Raw genomic sequence first — 19,987 nt, 5'->3', positions numbered from 1 at the left:
TAGTCAGAACAAGAGCAGCAGCGTTTTGGATCAGCTGCAGCTGGAGAATTTACTTTTTAGGCAGACCTGTGAAGACCACCCACTCACCGTTAGAGTAATCAATGCAACTAAAGATAAATGCCTGGATGGGTTTCTCTAGATCTTGCTGGAACATTAGTCCTCTAATCCTGGAAATGTTCTTCAGGTAATAGAAGGTCGATTTTGTAACTGTGTTTATGTGGCTCTGAATGTTCATGTCAGAGTCCATTGCTACTCCCAGATTTATGCCTGATTGGTGATTTTTAGTTGTAATAACCAAAGATATGTGTTGACTCTTTATCATTCTTCTTTAGGTCCAAAGATAGTAAATTCAGTTTTGTTTTTGTTCTGATGAATGAAAGTTATGACACATCCACATATTGATTTGTTCTAAGGATCTGTTCAGTGCTTAGATGGTATATTACGATGTTTTTGTAATATAGAACTGTGTTTCATCTGCGTAGTTATGGTAACTAATCTTATTTCTTATTTCAGGAATGCCCCTGAGAACTTACAGCTTTAATGTGTAAAACTATAACGTAAATCATCAGCATCTCCTCATCTGAGGCTGAATATCTGCTGGTACTGATACTGACTTGGCGTAGGCCTTTTCCACCAGGGCGCTCCAGAACTCGTTGCTGTCATTGGAGTGGCAGTAGACGAGCTGGTTGTCTACTGTTGGCAGCCGGTCGTCAATCACAACGTCCACCCACTCACCAAAGCGCCAGAAGCGGAAGTGGAAAATCCCAGCATACGAGTCAGGCTTTTCTGTGTCCCACTCCTGCTCCTTCCAGTCCGGGATGACCTGGAGCAAAACGTGGTGGAAGACACGGTGTGAGCGGAGGTTTCAGTAAGATCACGTCCCGTCATATCTGCTGATGCATTTAGTGTTTGTGAACTAATTTATACACTTACCTAAATTATCACACCACATCAGTTTTGTAAATTGTGCTTATTGTCATGTTCCGTGTTTCTGTGTGTTTATTTTTGAGTTTCTGTGTAGTCCTGTTCCCTGTGAGTCTGTCTCTGCGTCTTCCCCGTTGATTGTTTCCCAGGTGTGTCTCATTCCCTTAATTACCCCGTGTGTATTTAAACCCACCTGTTGTCTGTGTTCCTCGTTGGGTCCTTGTCAATTGCTGTCTTGTGTTGCTGTCTGTTAGGTCGAAGCTCTCCAGTGGAACTGCTAAGTCCTGGTTAGCCTAGCTCGCAATTTCAGTCTTTGTCAGTGCTACCGGTATTAGCTGTTTGCTTCTCTGCCGTGCTGCCTGTTTTCCGGACTGTGAGCTCATCATTAAACTCCTCATCACTATAACCTGGGCCTCGGCGTCTCTCCTCACCACCTACCACACCATTTCCTGACACTTATTTTATTATTTTTTCTTTTTCTTTTTTTTTTTTTACAATAGGCAGAAAAATGTTAACAGAGTCAACTAGAGCTGTATTTTGACATGACAGGAATAAAATGCTGTTATATATAAATATTTATATCTATATCTGTTCCAATATTGACTGAATAAATTAAAGTTGTGTTGCTTCTACATGCTGGAAGCATGTTTGACCAACAAACAGCCTGGTGCATTGAAATGTGCTGTACTGGTTCAGAGTTCTGAAATAAATTTGTAATTCACTGTATTTATGTCAGTTTACAAAAAAAAAAAATCCGTTAAGTCAATTAAGCACTGTTTTTCTTTATTTGATCACTATCAGTAAGTGAACACATGAGCTGTGCAGAAAGACAATGACATCAAAAAATGGCTCAAAAAAGGCAGGGGAACTTTTCAAAAGGGTCAGACTGGTTTTAATGTTTTTCCTCATCATTGAAAACTGTTTATTCTATATAATCAGGTTATCTTTCTCTGATATTTAAAAAAAAAACAGAAAGAAAAGAAATCTTTAAGGGAGCAAATACGTTTTTCCCAGTTCTGTACAGACAGTGGTGGAACCTCCAACACTATGAACAGTGAGCGACAGCATCATGTGAGCGAAGTGACAGGCCTCCAGCGGGTGTCCCTGGAGATGTCAAGATTAGCTAACTGAACAGCAGCTCCTGTCAAACCTCTCTGCAGGAGGCAACTCTGTGCCGATGGAGAGAATCCGGCCCTCCGCTGCTCCAGAGCAGGAGGAGAGAGACGCATCACAGTCATGTGATGGCCCTTTGGGTGGTTATCTTTCATGTTTCTATTGCTCACTTTATCTATCTAAGCTTTCATCTGTAGTGATGAAGCAACATAACTCTGGGAGTGAGGTAATTCACCTTAAAGGTGACCTACTACTCTTCCTTGAATATGTTAAAATAGATCTGTAGGCTATACAAAATATGTTCATTACATATTTTGCACAAAATCATTCTTTGATCATGAGATATTAGTCTGCTCAGTTCTGCCTATTCTGAGCTGCCTTCAGAATGTGCTGTTTTAAAGCCCCTGTCACTTTAAATCCAAATAAACTGCTGCAGGCCATCCCCCCCAATTCAACATTTACACTTGCATGAGAAAATGACTGCAAAAAGATACACAAACGTACAACCATGCATCTTTGAAAAGCAGAAGTGGTACCTCCTGCACAACCGACAAGAATGCAGCAAGTTGTTTCTGGATGGTAAGTCAACAAGTAAACACTTGTCTTTTCTAGCAGCCATTGTACAAAGCACACAGCGGTATTTCAAAAGTTTCAAAAGTCAAAGATTTTTGAATTTTGAAACTCTGAAATTTTCAAGCTTTCTAGAGAAAATTTCTCAAGCTTTGTCTAGCAAATTTTCAACTTTTTAAATTCTGAAATTTCCTCCTCCTTTTTTTCTTCTATGATGGCAGTAATATGCCATCATATTACAGTAGTTGTACAGTAGGGAGTCAAATGGAAGCAGAAAAAAGTGCAAAATGGAAATTTTGTATAATATATCACATTTAAGACTGAACAGAAGTACACAGTGACTTGCATTCCCCTGTTATTTCTAAAGTCCCAAGAGGAAAGAACTAACGTTTTTTTTTCTCATCCTTTTCCACGTGACCAAAATCAACACATCAGGGACTGACTTTTTCATAACAAATATCTGCAAAGTGAATTATAAGTTTGAGTGATCCAGATGGAACTTCATGTTCTGGATGTGCTGCTGTAACCAAGCGAGCAAAGTCAAAAACAAATGTGTGACAAACAGTTCTAAGTACAGCTCCAAGTACAGCTCCCAGGGGGCCGGTGCTGAGCTCTGCTTCGAAATGTAATTAGATCCTGTTTTCTCCTGGCTCATCTGTACCCTCCCTCTGTTCTTTAACGCTGCTTAGGTGTGAAGTCATGTAAACTGTGGCAGTCAGCAGAAAGAGAGAGATTAAGAGACAGTGGACAGAGAAAAAGTCAAGATTGGACACAGAAGCCGATTTTAATCCAGCCTGCAGTTGTTGTCGTCCGCTGAGTGCTGTGGGAGAATGTCTGCAAAGACTGAGCTGCATTTCCGACTGGATGGCCAGCTGACAGAGGTGATGCGCCTGCGGGTCCAGTCCCTGCAGCAGCGCCGCCAGAAGCGACAGGAGGGCGAGCGCTTGCTGCAGCCCAACGAGGCTGTGTACCGGCTGGACTTCTCCAAGCAGTCGCTTCGCTTCTCCCACTGGACGGTGCGGCTGGCGCAGCCTGGGCGCCTCACCATCATAGCCATCTCGCAGCTCTGGACGCCGGACCTCACCAACCTGATGACGCGCCAGCTGCTGGAGCCCGTCGGTGTGTTCTGGAGAACGGCTACTGAGGACACGCCCGCCCAGTGCTACGAGGCGGACGCGGCTGAGTTCGGGGAGAGGATCGCAGAGCTGGCCAAGGTGAGGAAGGTGATGTACTTCCTGTTTGCTTTTGCAGAAGGATGCAGCCCTGAGAGTGTCGACTGCTCCATCACCTTCATAGTGGACGCTTAAAAAGTGCAACAAACTGAAAGAACTCAAAGTTTTACCTTTCTTGTGTGATTAATTCAGTCATAAACTAGTTGGCCAAGTTATTTTATGAATTCAAGAACATTTGGAACCAAATTTGTTGTTTGCTTTTTATCTCTGCAGCCATTAATGATGGGAATAAATACAGTTAAATCAAATAACAGCTGCGTCCTGGTTTTATTTGAAGGGCTCATACACTTTTCCCACAGTAAAATTAAATACCCTATATACCTAACTGGTCCAAGACGAAAACACAAATTTCACAAAAAAACATATCCCTCAATTTCAATAACCTTGTTTACTGTATGAAATATAAGATGAACAATAAGTCACTGAGTCATTTGTAATAATTAATACACACTATATTGAAACAATTTAACCAAATGGTGTTAAGGTAAATGATGTAAAAAACAAACAAAGAAAGTTAAAATAATTTTGGGAATGCCAACTGACCTAAAGTAAGTCAGATTTAACTTCAGACAGTGAGAAAAACTTTATGTGTCTTTTTATTAGATGTATGAAAAAAATCCGGTTTCAGTTGTAAATAACATTTAGAAACTTTGGCTTTTAATGAATCATCAAATTGTACTTTGTTACAAAACTGTTCAATTTGAAAATCAAGCTTAATACAGAAATTCAGCACTTTCCAAACCTTGAAAATACCTAATAGAAATTTGAGACTTTTCAAGGCTTTCAGACGCCTGTATGATCCCTGTATTTGTCATTTCTTGGGTTGAGAGCTGAACCAAAATGTTCCTTTCTGACAAACATTCAGCCCTGAAGGGTTTGCCTGAGCCCGGTCCCACATGAGGAAATGCACAGAGACAGAGTGAGTATTCCCCAGCAGATGAGCAAGCCGCCACATAATGGTGACCCTGACAAACAGGAGGAAGAAGGAAGCTCGCTCCCTCCTCTTCCTCCCTAAGGCTCACCGTGGCTTCTACAAAACACCTCAGGCTCTGCTCAGGAACCAGGCCCGAGAGGCGCCTGAGAACATGTGAACGTGTTACAGATCAGGTGAATCTCAGCTCATTTCTTGTCAGCGATAGATTTTGTTGAAGCACAAGAGGCTGAGTCTGGTTTTACCCCCAAAAAATTTCAGCGCGCTCTCAGGAGTCCCAATTAAAACCGTCGCGCCTGCAGCCTCTGAATCCATGAATATGGATTATTGTTCGGTCTCCTCATTGTTATGCATCATTCTGCTCATTCTTGCATGTCACTTGTTGACCAAAACCCAAATTGGACCAAACAGGATTGTATTTTAGCGGTGGCTGTTTTTTTAGCTCGATGAGCGTAACAGTGACCAGGAGAGTGCTGCTTAAGTTTTCAGCAGTGACAATTGGTTTAGTAGAGCATCAAAATATTCAACATAGCAAATTATTCATGTCTGATTTAGGAGAAAATATTTATTGAAAGAATAGTTCAAACATGTAAGTTAATAAATCCTCTTTATAGGTTTTCTGTATGGCTCCAACGAGTTATATTTGTATATTCACACTTTAATGACTAGATTTTATGATTATTAATAAGAATAAGAACGATACAATGTACGCAATATAATTATTATTTATTTTATAACAAAGTTGTTTTTAATTCTATGTCTACTGCTATTGGAATGCTATAAATAATAATGTTAACAATAATGATGTTGATATAATTTATATTAATATAAAGTTAAAATTAATATAACTACAATAAATAATCACTGTTTCACAATAGCTGGCTTTATGTTTTTATGATGTAGCTCTTTGAACTGCCTTGTTACTGAAATGTTCGACACAAATAAACTTTAAATAAATAAATATTAAATTTTTATTGCAATTACATTCTGACAGTTTTTTTAATACTACTACTATAATTATTCTAATAAATAGAATAATGATAGTAATATTTTCATTACTATTATTATCATTATTATGATTGCAATTATTGCATAGAATAATTATTATTCTGATTAATTATTATTACTGTCATTATATTGCTGACAGCACATTGGCTGGAACACATTATCTCTCTTTTAACTTATTTCTAAAGGACTACCTCATGTTTAAATGTCTTCTGTTTCCTTTCTATGTTAACATTATTATTAATTTTGCCCTTTAGCGTTTAGTTTGTCCAAACCAAGTTAACAGCAGTGAGTAAAGCAGTACTATCAACAGTCATGACTGGGATTCTGTTTTCTGTTTTTAAAACAAACAAAAAAGTTTCTCAGGTTCTTTTTCTTCATGCAGTTTCGTCACGACATAACCAACAGCTGAACAGTTTTTTTCCAGCTTCAGGCGAAAGTTTCAACACCTCCTTGGAGGGCGTGAATGAGTTGAAAGTCAAATGACAGTTTGTCAGAGCGCTAATGGAAAGAAGAAACAAGATGTGCTTCTAACAGAATCTCATCATTAAGGTTTGTGCTTCTTCACATTAAAATTGAAATCAGCTAAAACATGAGAGGTGGCCAGTTATGAATCGAGCATACGCTAATCTGTCTGCAGCTAAGTCAGAGTTTCACAGGGTTTATCCATCCATCTGTCACAATGCATTGTCACTCTTTCTCCATCCATCTGTACTGGCTGCTAGTCAGAGCAGTGTAAACAACCTTCTGCAGGTTACATCCTGATAAAAATCACATTTAGCCTAAGAGCTTCCAGTTTGTCCTCAGAGACTCCACACTATGCAAACAGGGAGGTGCTTTAGTGCTCTGATCTTTACATTGTCAAATGATGGTTGCTAATGGATACAAGCATTCATTAGAGGATAATTAAAACTGCACTTCAGCAAAGTATTGAGTTCATATATTGTACATCTTCAGAAATGTTTTTCCTCAATGTGTTTGTCATTAATGGAAAGAGACAGACATGGGATTATATCTATGTATTGTTATATATACTTTGCATCCAAGCAGCAAAACTTTGATAACCTTTTAAAATGTTGATCTTCAGGCTTCCTGATGGATCTCTGATGCTTTTTAAAGATGGTTTTCAAAGATACTACTTTGATACTTAACTTTTTTTTGTTGATCTGCACTTGTTCGGTTTGATCATTTTTAAACTCACGCTATGGTGGCCCAGAAGGGCCAACAAAGTGCAAAAGCCATAATGAAACAACTTAAGCCTCAATGGAAGATATGTTAAAAAGGAAGTTAATGTAACTTTGTACTAATGTAACTCCATTTTAGTAAACTTTGTTGTAGCTCTCTTTTGCTATGTTGTTTCTGCTTGCTGATGCACGGTGGCTTTTATTTTTGTTGTTGCTTGTTGTTGTGTTTGTAGCTCTGTTGCTTTTGTTGTTGCGTTGTGGTTTGGCCACTGTTTCACAAATTAAAATGCATTATTTTAGTCACAGTGGTGCAGTTGGTAGCACTGTTGCCTTTCAGCAAGAAGGTCCTGGGTTCGACTCCTGACCCGGTGTCTTTCTGCATGAACTTTACGTGTTCTTCCTGTGCATGGTGGGTTCTCTTCAGGTACTCGGGCTTCCTCCCACAGTCCAAAAACTGTCTGTCAATTCTCTCTAAATTTTCCCTATGTGTGATTGTTTGTCTTGTCTGTCTCTGTGATGGACTGGTGACCCTGCCTCTCGCCTGTTGATAGCTGGAGATAGGCACCAGCACCCCTCTCAACCCCAATGGGAGGAGGGTGTAAGAAAATGGATGGATGGATGTTATAGTCACAACTGAGAAATGAACAGGAAATGATTGAAGCACTGCAAAAAGTCCAAAGAAGAAGTTTGAGATATTTTGAAAAACTGTTCATAGATACAACTTCACAGGATTACAAGACAGCCTTGCTCCAGAAAAGTATAAAGACATTTTTGCATTAATTTTGTTAAGTTTAGCTTCATTTGAAGACACACCAAAACAGCATGAAGTTAAAGACCGCGTTCAGAGATACTTACTTTTTGCCACAGAGACTCTCTGGATGCTAGGCTGGAACAAGCTGCAACAAACCAGCAGTTGCCCAACTGTCCCTGATGTAGATCATGTGCACTGATGCCATCCACAAACAGGTGAGGGTCCTCACACAGTTCCTAAACACGGACAGAAAACACTCAATGATTGCGCCATTTATTCATGGAAAAAACCTTTCAGAATCTATTTTAATGACAGAAAACATTTCTCAAAAATGAAGAAACATCAGGTAATTAAAACAGATTATCAACAGTTACACAATTCAATACATTAATAAGCTTCTATATAAATATTCACATGTGATAATATAAATAAGTATACAGTACTTAAATGTTAATTTAATAAATAAATCCATTTTCTAACATTTTTTCTAAAAATAAAAAATAAAAAAATATAAAAAAATATTTAGGGTGTCAATGTTTTCAAATAAATATTTTTGAATATAATACAAACAAATACACTTATAAGTTAAAAGAAACATAATTAACCATTTTTTCCATCTATGTTATTATTTCATATTTCTGTTTAGCAGCATATCAACTCATTCTATCTGTGAGCCTTAGTGGGCGTGGTTAACACTGCTCTGGGCAACATGATTGCTCTGCAGCTCAGATGGTTAACCAATCGGTTAATGTGTTAGCATTTTGGTGAATGACGGTTAAGTGATTAAGTTATTTTAAGACAAACTATAGGATGGAGATTGAGAAATGTGAGGTAAAATACTGAAATACACAATTTTAAACATGTAATAAAATAAAATCTCACATAATTCTTTCAACATTTAATTATTTTATTGTGCTTTTAATAAACTTAAGAAACTTTTTCATAAATAACTGATACATGTGATACACACTGGTAGTTTCCCCCCAGTACACCAGCCTAATATTTAACATTTTTAAATATTTAAGTGTTAAAATAACATCAAAAGAAAAGCAGTGTACGATTTTGGCTTTCGTTTGATTCAGAACTGTAATGATAAAAGCATATAAATAGATTATTGAGGCCAGTTGATAAATTAGAGACAGACCATCTGTCCTCATGCACCGTCCTGTCACACTGCTGACCTTTTCCACAGGAGTGGGAGCTCAGCTTTGCATTTGTGAAATCACATTTCCTGCTGCTTCTGTGACGAGGTTCATTTTTCAGCCACAATATGCAACGACTGAGAGCACTGAAAATGCACTCAATAAGCTGCTGAACGCTTACACCTACCCACACACATGGAGAGCAGAAAATATAACCCACACATACACACACGCACAACCACGCTCCCCATGGTTAATGTGATAGTGTGTGGGATGGTTAGCTACTACAGGAAGTGAGCCGCCAGGGGCCTCTCAGACATACAAACTCACTGTTTTGTTTAAAAAAAAAAGCAAAAAAAAAACATGTTTTAAGATAAATGGGAAAAAACCATTGCAATGACCTGGAGAGACTGGTTTATACAGTCAGAAGACAAAAAGTTATTAACTGAACTGCTTCTCAATGAGACAGAAGTACTTGTAGGAAATGGAGGTAGAAACTCCGATTTGCACCATGTTTCTCTTCTTCTCCATCCCTACCAGTATTAATTTCAGCAGAACTATGCATCATCATGGCAGCAGCACTGCATGCTAATTGGGAGCTTTCCACTTGCTAAATAGAGCCAATTATTGTCCTGGTCTCTGCAAAACTTTGTTCTGGCAAGGCGTGCAGAGGCCCTTAGAGGCGTGCAGAGACCTTAGGGGCCCAACCTTCTCACAGAAATGCTTTATTGTGCCATAAACAGAAGAGATATCTGTCTTTTACTTTCTGGAAAAATACTCCTGTTCCGTTGCAGTAAACTGCAACCCAAACAACACCTGAAAAACGAAGAAAGTTGGTTGTGCAGAAGGCTTTACTAATGCTTTTCAAAGATATATGGTTCCATATTTGTGCATCTTTTTGAAGCTATTTTCACGTGCAAGTGTAAATGTAGAGTTGGGAGGCATGGTCAGCAGCAGCTTATTTGGTTTTAAAGTGACAGAGACCCTAAACACCCCATTCTGAAAGGAGCTCAAAATGGGCAGAACTGAGCAAACTAAAATCTCATTATCCAGGAATTATTTTGTGCAACTAAATGTAACAAAAATGTTTTATGTTCTCCATAGACCTATCCTAACTGGTTCAAAGAAGCATAATTAGGTCACCTTTAAGCCCAGTGTGCAGCTTTACTGTTAAATATCAGCACTTGTGCTAATGTATAATGTCATGTGTATACACACAAAGGGCTAGCACCACACATTCACAACTTATACAGGATGCAAGCAAGGTCAGTCATTTGCTGACTCTGCAAAGCTGAATGCTGCAAAAGCAAAGTTTTAATCAGAAGCAGAGGCCACTGCAGTGAGGTCTCGACTGACTCCCTCATCCCACGTTACATTCAGTAAATCTGGGTTACACTGAGGGTACAGTGAGTAGGAGTGACGTTTGGCCACTGTACATCTGAGTTAAGTTATTGAGGCACGTTTCTTCTTCCTGTCTGCAGCAGCATTGATTCCCACAGACTGAGCAGCAGTGAGAACTCCCTGTGGTGGCCCGCCATCCCATGACAGGCGCAGGTGGAAGAGTAATAGGGTATCGATCAGCGCCCGGCCCTGTAGACACTAAAGTAATGTGAATACTGTGGCTGAGCGCAGCCTTGTCAAACACCCTGCCACTAATGACTTTCTAACCAGTTTCAGAGCCTTTTTGGCGCCATTCATCAGCCAAGCCCAGGGGGGAAAGGATCCATCAGCCTCATGCAACGGCTCTGTGCAACAAACTCACTCTCTTTTTGTCATCTTTTATCTGTTTCTGTCTCTCCTCCTCTCACTGAATCTTTATCTCTCTGTAACAGGGCTGGGCGATAAGGCTTGAAATAAAATCTCAGATTTTTTTCATACCAAATCTGAGTTCTGATTTTTATCAATTATTGTTCTCACTTTCTTTTCTAAAAAAGAAATTACAAAATAACAGATTATTTTTTAAAACATGACTTTTATTTCAATCAGCGCTTCTATGAGTTGTTCAAATCTTCAAAAGCTAAAAATCAATTTATCGATAAAATTAATTAATCGCCCAGCCATTCTCTGTAAGTATCCTGCTGTTTTTGGGGACAAATGTGCAAATTAACTCAAAGAACAAAAGCCCAGAACTTTGTGAAGATGCTGCTGAAGATGGTGAAACAGAGTCATCATCCAGAGTGAAACCTGTCCTGTACCGACATGGGCAAGGAAAGAGCCAAAGGACACAAGATGGCATCAGGAGGAAAGAACATTATGTGGAAATATTGAAGTAACAGGAAGTTAAATGCTTGAGCTCAGATTGATCTTCCAGATGGACAATAACCCTCAGCATACAGCGAAAGTGATTGCAAAGTGGCTTTGGGCAACAAAATCAATGTTTTGGCCAACACAAAGCCCTGATCTCAAGCCTAGAGAATCTGTGTGGCCTACAAACCAGATCCAGTTCACCTGGTTCTGCCAGGAATAATGGGCCAGAACTCCAGCAAACTATTGAGCGAAGTTCAGAGGCAACACTACCAAATACTGAGAAAATGTATGTAAACTTCTTATTATTAATAAATAAATACCTGACATGATATGAATTTTAAACAGAAGGGACAGATCCTAAGTTGAATTAAAACAAAGCTTAATCCTTAATCTTCCCAGTTCTTTTTCTGAGTTTTGTGGCCCCACCTGACCTTAACGTCCAGCCAGAGCTGAAATGCACTTCAGGCTAAGTCTGAGGGCGGGTGTGCAGTGTTTAAAACAAGCTTTTCCCAAAACCTTCATTAAATTTTGATGGTTCTGAGCATTTCAGTCCCTCAAAGGCACTCTTTCCTTAAGTAGTTTAACGTCTAACTTCATTATCATGCACTCCCCACTGAATAATACAGTACATCCAGAATGAGCTTTTAGTGTCCGTTGGGAAGAACAGCAGAGAAATCCAAGATCTGTTTATGCGTTCACTGCACTAGTATCAGTAAGTTAAGGAGCCCAAATTAGTCAACTTTATCGGGTTATAATGCTACATCAGGAACTGCGCCCTAGACTAGTCTCTGTTATTGATGTGTGATCTTTCCTGAAAATGAAGGCCGCCTGTCAAGGTTAGTGTCTCTTTGGAGACGGTTTTACCCGTCATACAGAACCACTTCTAAAGATCTTCACCCACATTAGCAGGGGAAGAGATGGCAACTTAAATCAGCAGGAAGCTTGCACAAAGCAGGAGAAATGAATATTTATGAAAGCAGTACAGCTGCTTGCTGCAGGAAGTTAGGAAAGAAGTAAATACTGGTTGTAGCAGTATATTCCAAAACAGACAAAGGGATTGTGTTATGGAGGTAGATGATGAAACACCACATGCATGAATTTAAACTATGTGGTATCCTATCGGTCCACAATTTTTCCTTCAACTGAGTCTTCCATTACTGTGCCTGGATATGGAACTCAGTGAAGAACTTTTGTAGCTTACCCTCCTTGTGGAGGGTTTTCGTTAACCATTCGTTAACCACTATCAACTCAAATTCAAAAAATACTTTATAATCTTTTTTTACATATTTGTCAAAAATGACACCATGTCGTGACAGTAGAAGACAGACAGTATGAAAAACATCAAGCTCTCTGCTATGCTACAGCTTCTTCCTGATAGCGTCTCGAATGCTAGGCTAAAAAGCATAGCCACTGTTGACAATGGATAAACAATGTTCCTGTAACAATAAGTTGTTTCTCCTTCATTAGCACACTGAGCAGTGCCTGTACGAGGATGACATCACGACATGGTGACAGCTTTAACAAATATGTAAAAACTTTTATATCTCTCTCTATATATATAGAGAGAGATATAAAAGTTACATTATGCAGATTTAATCCTAAAGGGAAATTAAATGTGTTCAGGGAAAATGCTTTGTGAGTAAAAAAGCAATATTTTTCAAAATATGCTAATAAGGTCAAAATAATCTAAGTCAATTTAACACTGAAAAAAACAGAATAGCAAAAAGTTATTTTTGCTGTTTTGTTGTTTTTATTCTAAAATGCTATTTTTTTTGAAAAAATCATAATCCTTGGACCTTTACATCAACAAACACAACAGAGTAAATGACGACACAAATCATCTCCCAATGAAAACGGAAAAAAATCCTCCTCCTCCCAAGCTCTCTCCCTTCTTCTAGTTTTACGTCTGCATGACTGACATCAGTAGCGCAGACCAAAACATGTAATCTGTGTGACCCAGTTTCCATGGCGATGCACGTTGGCAGAAGGAGGTTACACCATCCAGAACCACGGCCTGCTGCGCAAGGGGGATAACAGCGGCAGGGGACTCGGCTCGCAGAGTCCTGAGGCCATGCATCTCATATCATCCACAGCTCCAATACATCACCGGCTTATACACAAGGAGAGTGCAGAGGAGCAATTACTGATTACTGCTGAAGTTAGCGGGGAATTAAAAATGATTAGTCATACTGTGGGGTTAATAATCTCCAATCCTGCAGGGACCTTAAGTACTGATAGCTGACTCATTTTGATGCTTTTAAAAGGCAAAAATACTCTTCAGAATTTATTGCAGGTTGCATCATCAGGAGACCCACACATGCATCACATTTAGCTTTTTATAGAGTAATAGTAAGTCTTGCTACATTGGGTGCAAAGTTAAACTGAAGGTGTTTGATAGCTGTGAAGATGTCTTTGTATTTTCAGAACACAAGAAAAACCTCTATTTCAATCACAGAGCGTATCATATGAAAGACTTATTCACCAGGAGACAGAATACTTCTAGCCATTTTCACAAAATTAACAAATGAATTTTACATTTCCTATCAACGGAAGACAGAAACACATTTATGATATGCAGAAAAGATAAAAGCAATAACAGTTGTGCGTACATAATGCATATGCATATAAAGCTCTCTGTACTTGCTAACTTCTTTTAAGCAACCATTATTGCAGCATATCTCAAGCTTGTAAAGATATTAGAGCCTGCATTAAAAAAGACCTGAATATGTAAGTCAGATTACATGTTTGAGGAAGAAGAAAAGTGAAATCCCTCTCTTATTACTCCTTCCTGTATACATACAAATGCAACTTTTATCACTAGATAAATAAATATTCTGCACCGGGAATCAGCGATACTTCGTAAATTACTGAGATTTAACAAACCACAAAAAATATTTACAATTGTGTGAAGAAATTCTGACACTCTACCTGAAACATATTCAGTTATATGGAAATTTAATATCATCTTCAGAAATACTTAAAAAATTAACTTACAAATGAAAACAAAACTTGAAGTCAGCAGTACACTTGGGCTGATTCCACTGCAATTAGGGCAATCCCAGAATTCAGAAACAAAGTTAACATTCTAGTGGTAACAAACATTATCATAAGAATGCTAACATTCTAAGTTATGTTCAGAAATCTAAGATTAAAGTCAAATTTGTTTTTTGTCAGTGGTCCTCCTTCGTAAATTTGTCATTAAAATATTTATGCTAACAAAAGTTTCCACTGGAGGGTCAAATTTATACCATTCTTGAACTACACTCAGCTGGGCCACAAATGGCCCCCTGGGCCACATTTGGACACCCCAGACCAACTCACCTGAGGCCTCTTCCAGACCACACGTCCGATCCTGTTGCCCTGGTGAAAGAGCGAATCGTCAGTGGCGGGGAAGCGGGGGTCTTCAAACAGGAGGCCACTCTGCAGGTACTGCCTCTTCAGGGTGGAGTACTGCTGCCCCTCAAAGGCCTTCACAGAGGTAAACATCCTTCAGCCCTGAGGGGAACCACAAGGGTGACAAGGTCAGATCATTTCCTCTACACTGTAATACATACTGATGCTGCTTTTCCATCCTCTACGTTCACCTAAATGCGGAACATGTCATCATCTCTGCAGCAGTCTGAAATACCTTCACAGTGGAAACAAAAACTCATTGAGCTCTGCTGTCCTGAGCGCAGCCTCTATTCACCGGGTTAAACTGATTAATCTGTCGATTCAGTGATATCCTCTGGGGTCTCATTACTGCTGTTGTGTATTGAAGGAGCTGAGCAGACATTGATCAGCTCAGGGCATGCAGAGGGATAGAGAGGATAATCAATACGGAGCCACGGGATGAATGGTTCCATCACTACCTACATTTATAGGTCAACACACAAAGGTAAACACCTTATTTTACTCCCTCTAGGGGGCGCCACAGCAGGTGTCACACAAGCCATCCATGAACATTGTCTGTGCTCTTCTTCTTCTCCAGCCTCATATTCAGCGTCTGTCCAAAGCATTAATAATAAACTTTTGCGAGGCCCAATGGCTCAAGGAACTAAACTGTGTAGTATTGACACAGACAACTTAGTTTGGGTCGTCAGGTACTTTGTTACTGAGAAAATGTAGTTAAAAAAACAGTTGTAAGGAGTAATTGGTAGCGATTTGAAATGTTTTAACCAAAGTAAACAGGAATGTTAGGAAATATCATGTACCCAGTTTGCTTTTTAGGTTTTATTTTAAAATGTTGGCTCTTGGGATTGAAACATCAAATAAAGAAAGGACCACATGTGTGGATATCAACCAGAAAGCAATCCTTATTGTTAGCATTAACACCTGCCTTCAGTATGATCGATGTTTCACTTTAATATCCTGGAAGTCTAGTTCAGCTAGCTAACAAGCTAGCTGACTTTTTGAGCAAGTGGTAAAGTCAATTCCTGGGGGAGTGGGAGGTTGCAGTTGGAAGCTAAATCTGACAGATGGCCTTACTGTCTTGGCTCACGGCTGCGTTGGGGGAAACCATGCTGTCATCTGGCCACTGTGGAGAGCCAACAGCATTACCTGCAGAGAATGAACCCTCAGAGTCTACAGGGCCAAACACAACAACAACAACCACCTCTGCTGAAACCCGAAAGTAAAAGATGAACTGTCAGTCGATACTGTAATTAACGCAGCCATGCTAATGAATCTTTGTGTCTCAGACCTTCTAAACCTTCAGTAATAACCAGTAGAGCTGCAACCAAACAGCAGGGATCTGGAGACACTAATATAAAACAAAGCATGTTTCCCCTTTAGCTACAGATGCATTTTTCACTACCGACACTGATATCTGAGGTTTGTATTGGGTGATACCAATCCAATATATAAAAAAAAAAAAACAGTGCTAAATTGATTTAAAAACTAACATCAATATCGGTCGATATTAGTCTTTTTTTTTTAACATATCAGTATCAGCCAGATAAATAAACAGGCATAAATAAACTGGTTGTTGTTTTCCCCAAAAGTGTCAAAACTGCAGTGAAATATATTGTAAATATCGGTTACCGATATTTACAGATAACCGATAAATATCGGTTATCAGTCACAACTGCAATATTAACATTGGATATCAATGTCAGTCCAAATTTTCATATCAGTGCACCCCTACTTAAAACTTAATTTTTTTTTAAACATAGACATAAATGTACAGAATTACAAATGTAATGATTACTCTGCACCAGTACAGCACATTTAAATGCACCAGTAGCTTCACAAGCTTAGTCAAACATGTAAAAACAACTTGTATTTGTTCACAGAGCAATTCGGAATATAACAATAAACAATTACGAAACTGACAAAAACCTAAAGTTGACTACCTTGGTCAAATACGTAAAGATAAACTGCAACAAATCTTTCAAAAGTTCAGAAAGTGCAATTACGAATTCTAAATATAATGTGAAGTAAATAATAAAGCATGATGTCGGTCAAAGCACAAAGCATAGAGTTAGACTGAATATGCAGCTGGAGTGAAGACAGATGTTTGGGTGATATTTGATCTATGATGATTTAGAACTTCGACTTCAAGGGAAACTAAAACAAATGGGAGAAAATTTCATGGGAAGTTGGTAAACAAAATGGCTCCACTTTATACCAAACAGGACTTCAACAACCGGTGCGATGTCCGACGCATTTATATTGTCTCACCACGACAAAATGAATCATTTCTGGTCTGGTCCTACAGATGAAGACAACAGACAATAAAGGACAGTTTGAAAAACAGTTTGGCTGAAAACACAGCACTGACATGTCAGTGCACTAGGTCGCAGTTGTGCTATTACTGTATATTGTTGATCTCTGACAACAAAACTATCACAATTGGAAGGTAAAACCCACTTGTCCACTTTCATTCCCCTTATTACTTACTAAACTGCATGAGAAAAATGTCCTCTTGTGAGGTGAGGGAGTCCAGTGCAGAGGCTGCAGCAGCTCTCGTCAACCAGCTGCCCACCTAGACGCAGCAATGTTCTGCTCTGAAACCGACTCACAAACATAAAAACTGAACACGAACGCTAAAACCGGCAACAAATGGCCGCCACTTGGTTTGTTCCAGGCTGTTGGTCAGCAAACGTCAACACTGATCTTATTTAAGTGCCTCATTCTGGCAGAAGTGTCACACAGCAGGGATAATGGTGTAACTGAACCACTAATATGGGGAATACAGACATAAACAACTGTAGTGCCTTCTAAAAGTATTCATACCTCTTGAACTTTTTCACATAGTACAACCGGGACTTTAACAAATTAAGTTTGATTAATTAATAACATATGTTTTAAGGTGTTAAAAACATTTACACAGACAATCACTTTTTTTTTAAACATACAAAGTTTCCAGTTGGAACCTTCATATCTGCGTGTTTCTGGTACTCTCGAAAATCTGATGCACAGGTCATATCGGCAAACAACCATCCACTGGGGTTTAATTTTTGCTTAAAAAAAAAAGGAGATCTGATTTGAAACCGGAAACATCTATTGTTTTGTTAAAGTTTTGCTAAAACAGTTAGCCTATCAGCAAAATTCTTAAAATGTTTAATCCAATTCCACCACTAATTTTATTATACTACACCACAAAGGTATTGAAGGTTTGGTAGTTTTGAATAATTTTAAAGTTTATTTATGAAAAAAAGCATGAAATGTATTGATTTGTTATGATAAGAACAACAAACATCAGCATTCATAAGGAGACATTTAACTTTAAACTTTGCAATCATAAAAACAATTATTTGCAAGAAAAGAAAAAAAAATGCAATGGTTCAACTTTCTGATACATCTTAGCCACAAGATGGCACAAATGAGTCATTTGAGCAAATCACTGTAAAAAAAAAAAAAAAAAAAAAAGTAGCCCAAACATCAGAGTGGCCTGGGCAGCACCATGGACAGCTCCTGTGGGATAACTGAGCCCCAATGGCTCTAAGGAGCCAACCTCGACAATCCGCCACTTAAAAATCACACAAAAATATTTACTCTACATCTGAACTCTCCATCCCCTCCCTGAAATATGGTGTTGGCAGCATCAGGCTGTGGCAGGAACATGAACCTGGTCAGTGTTGGTATATCACATCAAATCCCAAAAGTGTAAACACTGTATTGTATATTCTGCCTGGTTGGCAGGGATGTTCTGCACACATTTTCTGACATATGGAAATTTGAAACAAAAGCTTTTAGTTATTAAACATTTTGAGTTAATAATTAAAAAAATGGGCCAAGCCAAAGACATTATTAGCACAAAAGAAGAACCTCTGTGTATTTTTTCTGATGTGGATGAACCATAATTAAGAAACTAATTTGTACCAATAAAGGTACATATTTAGGTGGAAAAGTAATTATGTTCAAATAAAATTCTAGACTTTTTAAGAATTCACTTGGCTATTATTTGGTGAGATCTATCTTAAATATACATATATTTCAAACAGAAATATTAAACTCATGGCATCAGACTGTAGCTATCTGATGCTACAATCTGATGCATAGTTTGATTTTCATAGAATCAAACTATGAACTCTTTGCACTTTTACAAAGTAAACTTACTAATTATATAATACATTTAAATGTTAAACAGTTTAGGATATTCTCATCATCTCTGCTGAAAATGTTAAGTGAAATTTAAAAGGGTGATACAATGTGTTTGCAACGTCAGTTGTTATAACGTGCTGTATACATCAAACATAAATTAAGAAATTTTTACTTTGCAAAGTGACACCTTGAAATTGTTGTCTGTCTCTTTAAGAAGCTCCTACTCTTTCTGACACGCCACCTTTAACACGTCATCACAATTCTCCTTCATGAAGCTGTTTACAACCATTCTTTAAAGCATTCTATTAGTAGTTCCTATAATGAGCTCAGCAGATGCTGAAGGAACTCAGACTAGCCAGGAGGAGCTGCGTCTCAAGGAGCGAGGTCCACCCAGGCATTTTCCACAGCCGAATGGTTGCCATGGAAATTAAAGGATTTTTTTTTTTTTCAAACATGCATGAAAGAATCAAGGCAACATTCCAGGTTTGTTTTTGATGAGGGCATAACATTATATCATGATGTACTGTTCAAAAAAGTCAATTTTATTAATACAAAAAATGTAACATATTAATAATAATATGCATTTATTACACAGTGCTACACTTCCTTTGAAGATTGTGATTGTTTTTGCAAAAAAAAAAAACTGGTGATAAAAAACAGTAATTTGATCTCCTGAAAAGAAGCAAAGTCTGAATATGACACAGCAGATGTAGCTGGACCGCAGTGGTTCTCCACAGTGGGAGCTTGTTGCTTTAACTGTTTTATTCTGGGTACAATGTGGCCATGTTGTTGCTAGTGACTTCAGGCAACTCTCTGAAGAGACAGCCTCAGCACTGATGTACAGCGAACATAAAGGACTGAACCCATAAGCCGTTTTTCATCTTTAGAGCCACGACAAATAATTCACACTGCTAAACACAAAGAGCAGACATAATTGGAATGATCTGTATGTTTTGTTGCTGAACTACAGGTGAGATGGCACAAAGAAAACTGAACTACAATGTAAAATAAGAGACCATCGGATGGCTCAATGATACTACACAGGATTCCTATGGATTAATGGATGTTTTGGACAATGGGGAAAGAAATTAAATCTGTAAATATATATATATATACTATAGTTAGCGATTAATCGATTACTAAATCAATTGACAGTTATTTCAATAATCAATTCACCACATTTAATTTGATTAATCGTTTCAGCCCTACTCAATTTTTTGTCCAAACTTTTCCATTAATCAAATTTCCATATGCCTCCTGACATTTCCTGACTCTGTAGGAACCCTGGATGAAGAAGGAAGAAAGGAAGGAAGGAAGGAAGGAAGGAAGGAAGGAAGGAAGGAAGGAAGGAAGGAAGGAAG

At 38.5% G+C, this 19,987-nt stretch overlaps 2 protein-coding genes across 2 annotated transcripts in view; one reads left to right on the top strand and one right to left on the bottom strand.

Annotated features, from left to right (window-relative positions):
• The window catches only part of LOC103145550 (calpain-5-like), a 33,004-nt gene that overhangs the window by 11,413 nt on the left and 1,604 nt on the right, over nt 1-19,987 (bottom strand). Inside the window, exons 2-4 of the mRNA XM_007563010.2 lie at nt 14,421-14,594; nt 7,815-7,946; nt 615-823 (exon numbers count right to left, since the gene is read on the bottom strand). Coding sequence (XP_007563072.2) covers nt 615-823; nt 7,815-7,946; nt 14,421-14,585 — 506 coding nt within the window. The 5' untranslated portion in view covers nt 14,586-14,594. The remainder of the gene's footprint in view (nt 1-614; nt 824-7,814; nt 7,947-14,420; nt 14,595-19,987) is intronic.
• On the top strand, nt 3,330-4,082 carry LOC103145540 (olfactory marker protein-like). The gene has a single exon (XM_016676898.1). It carries the CDS (start codon nt 3,438-3,440, stop codon nt 3,912-3,914), a length of 477 nt encoding a protein of 158 aa, XP_016532384.1. The 5' UTR covers nt 3,330-3,437; the 3' UTR covers nt 3,915-4,082.

This window comes from Poecilia formosa, unplaced genomic scaffold (genome assembly GCF_000485575.1).
Source record: "Poecilia formosa unplaced genomic scaffold, Poecilia_formosa-5.1.2 Scaffold143, whole genome shotgun sequence".
In the NCBI taxonomy this organism is placed as follows: domain Eukaryota; kingdom Metazoa; phylum Chordata; class Actinopteri; order Cyprinodontiformes; family Poeciliidae; genus Poecilia; species Poecilia formosa.
Note: the sequence above shows the minus strand (reverse complement) of the source record. Positions and strands in the feature narration are given on the sequence as shown.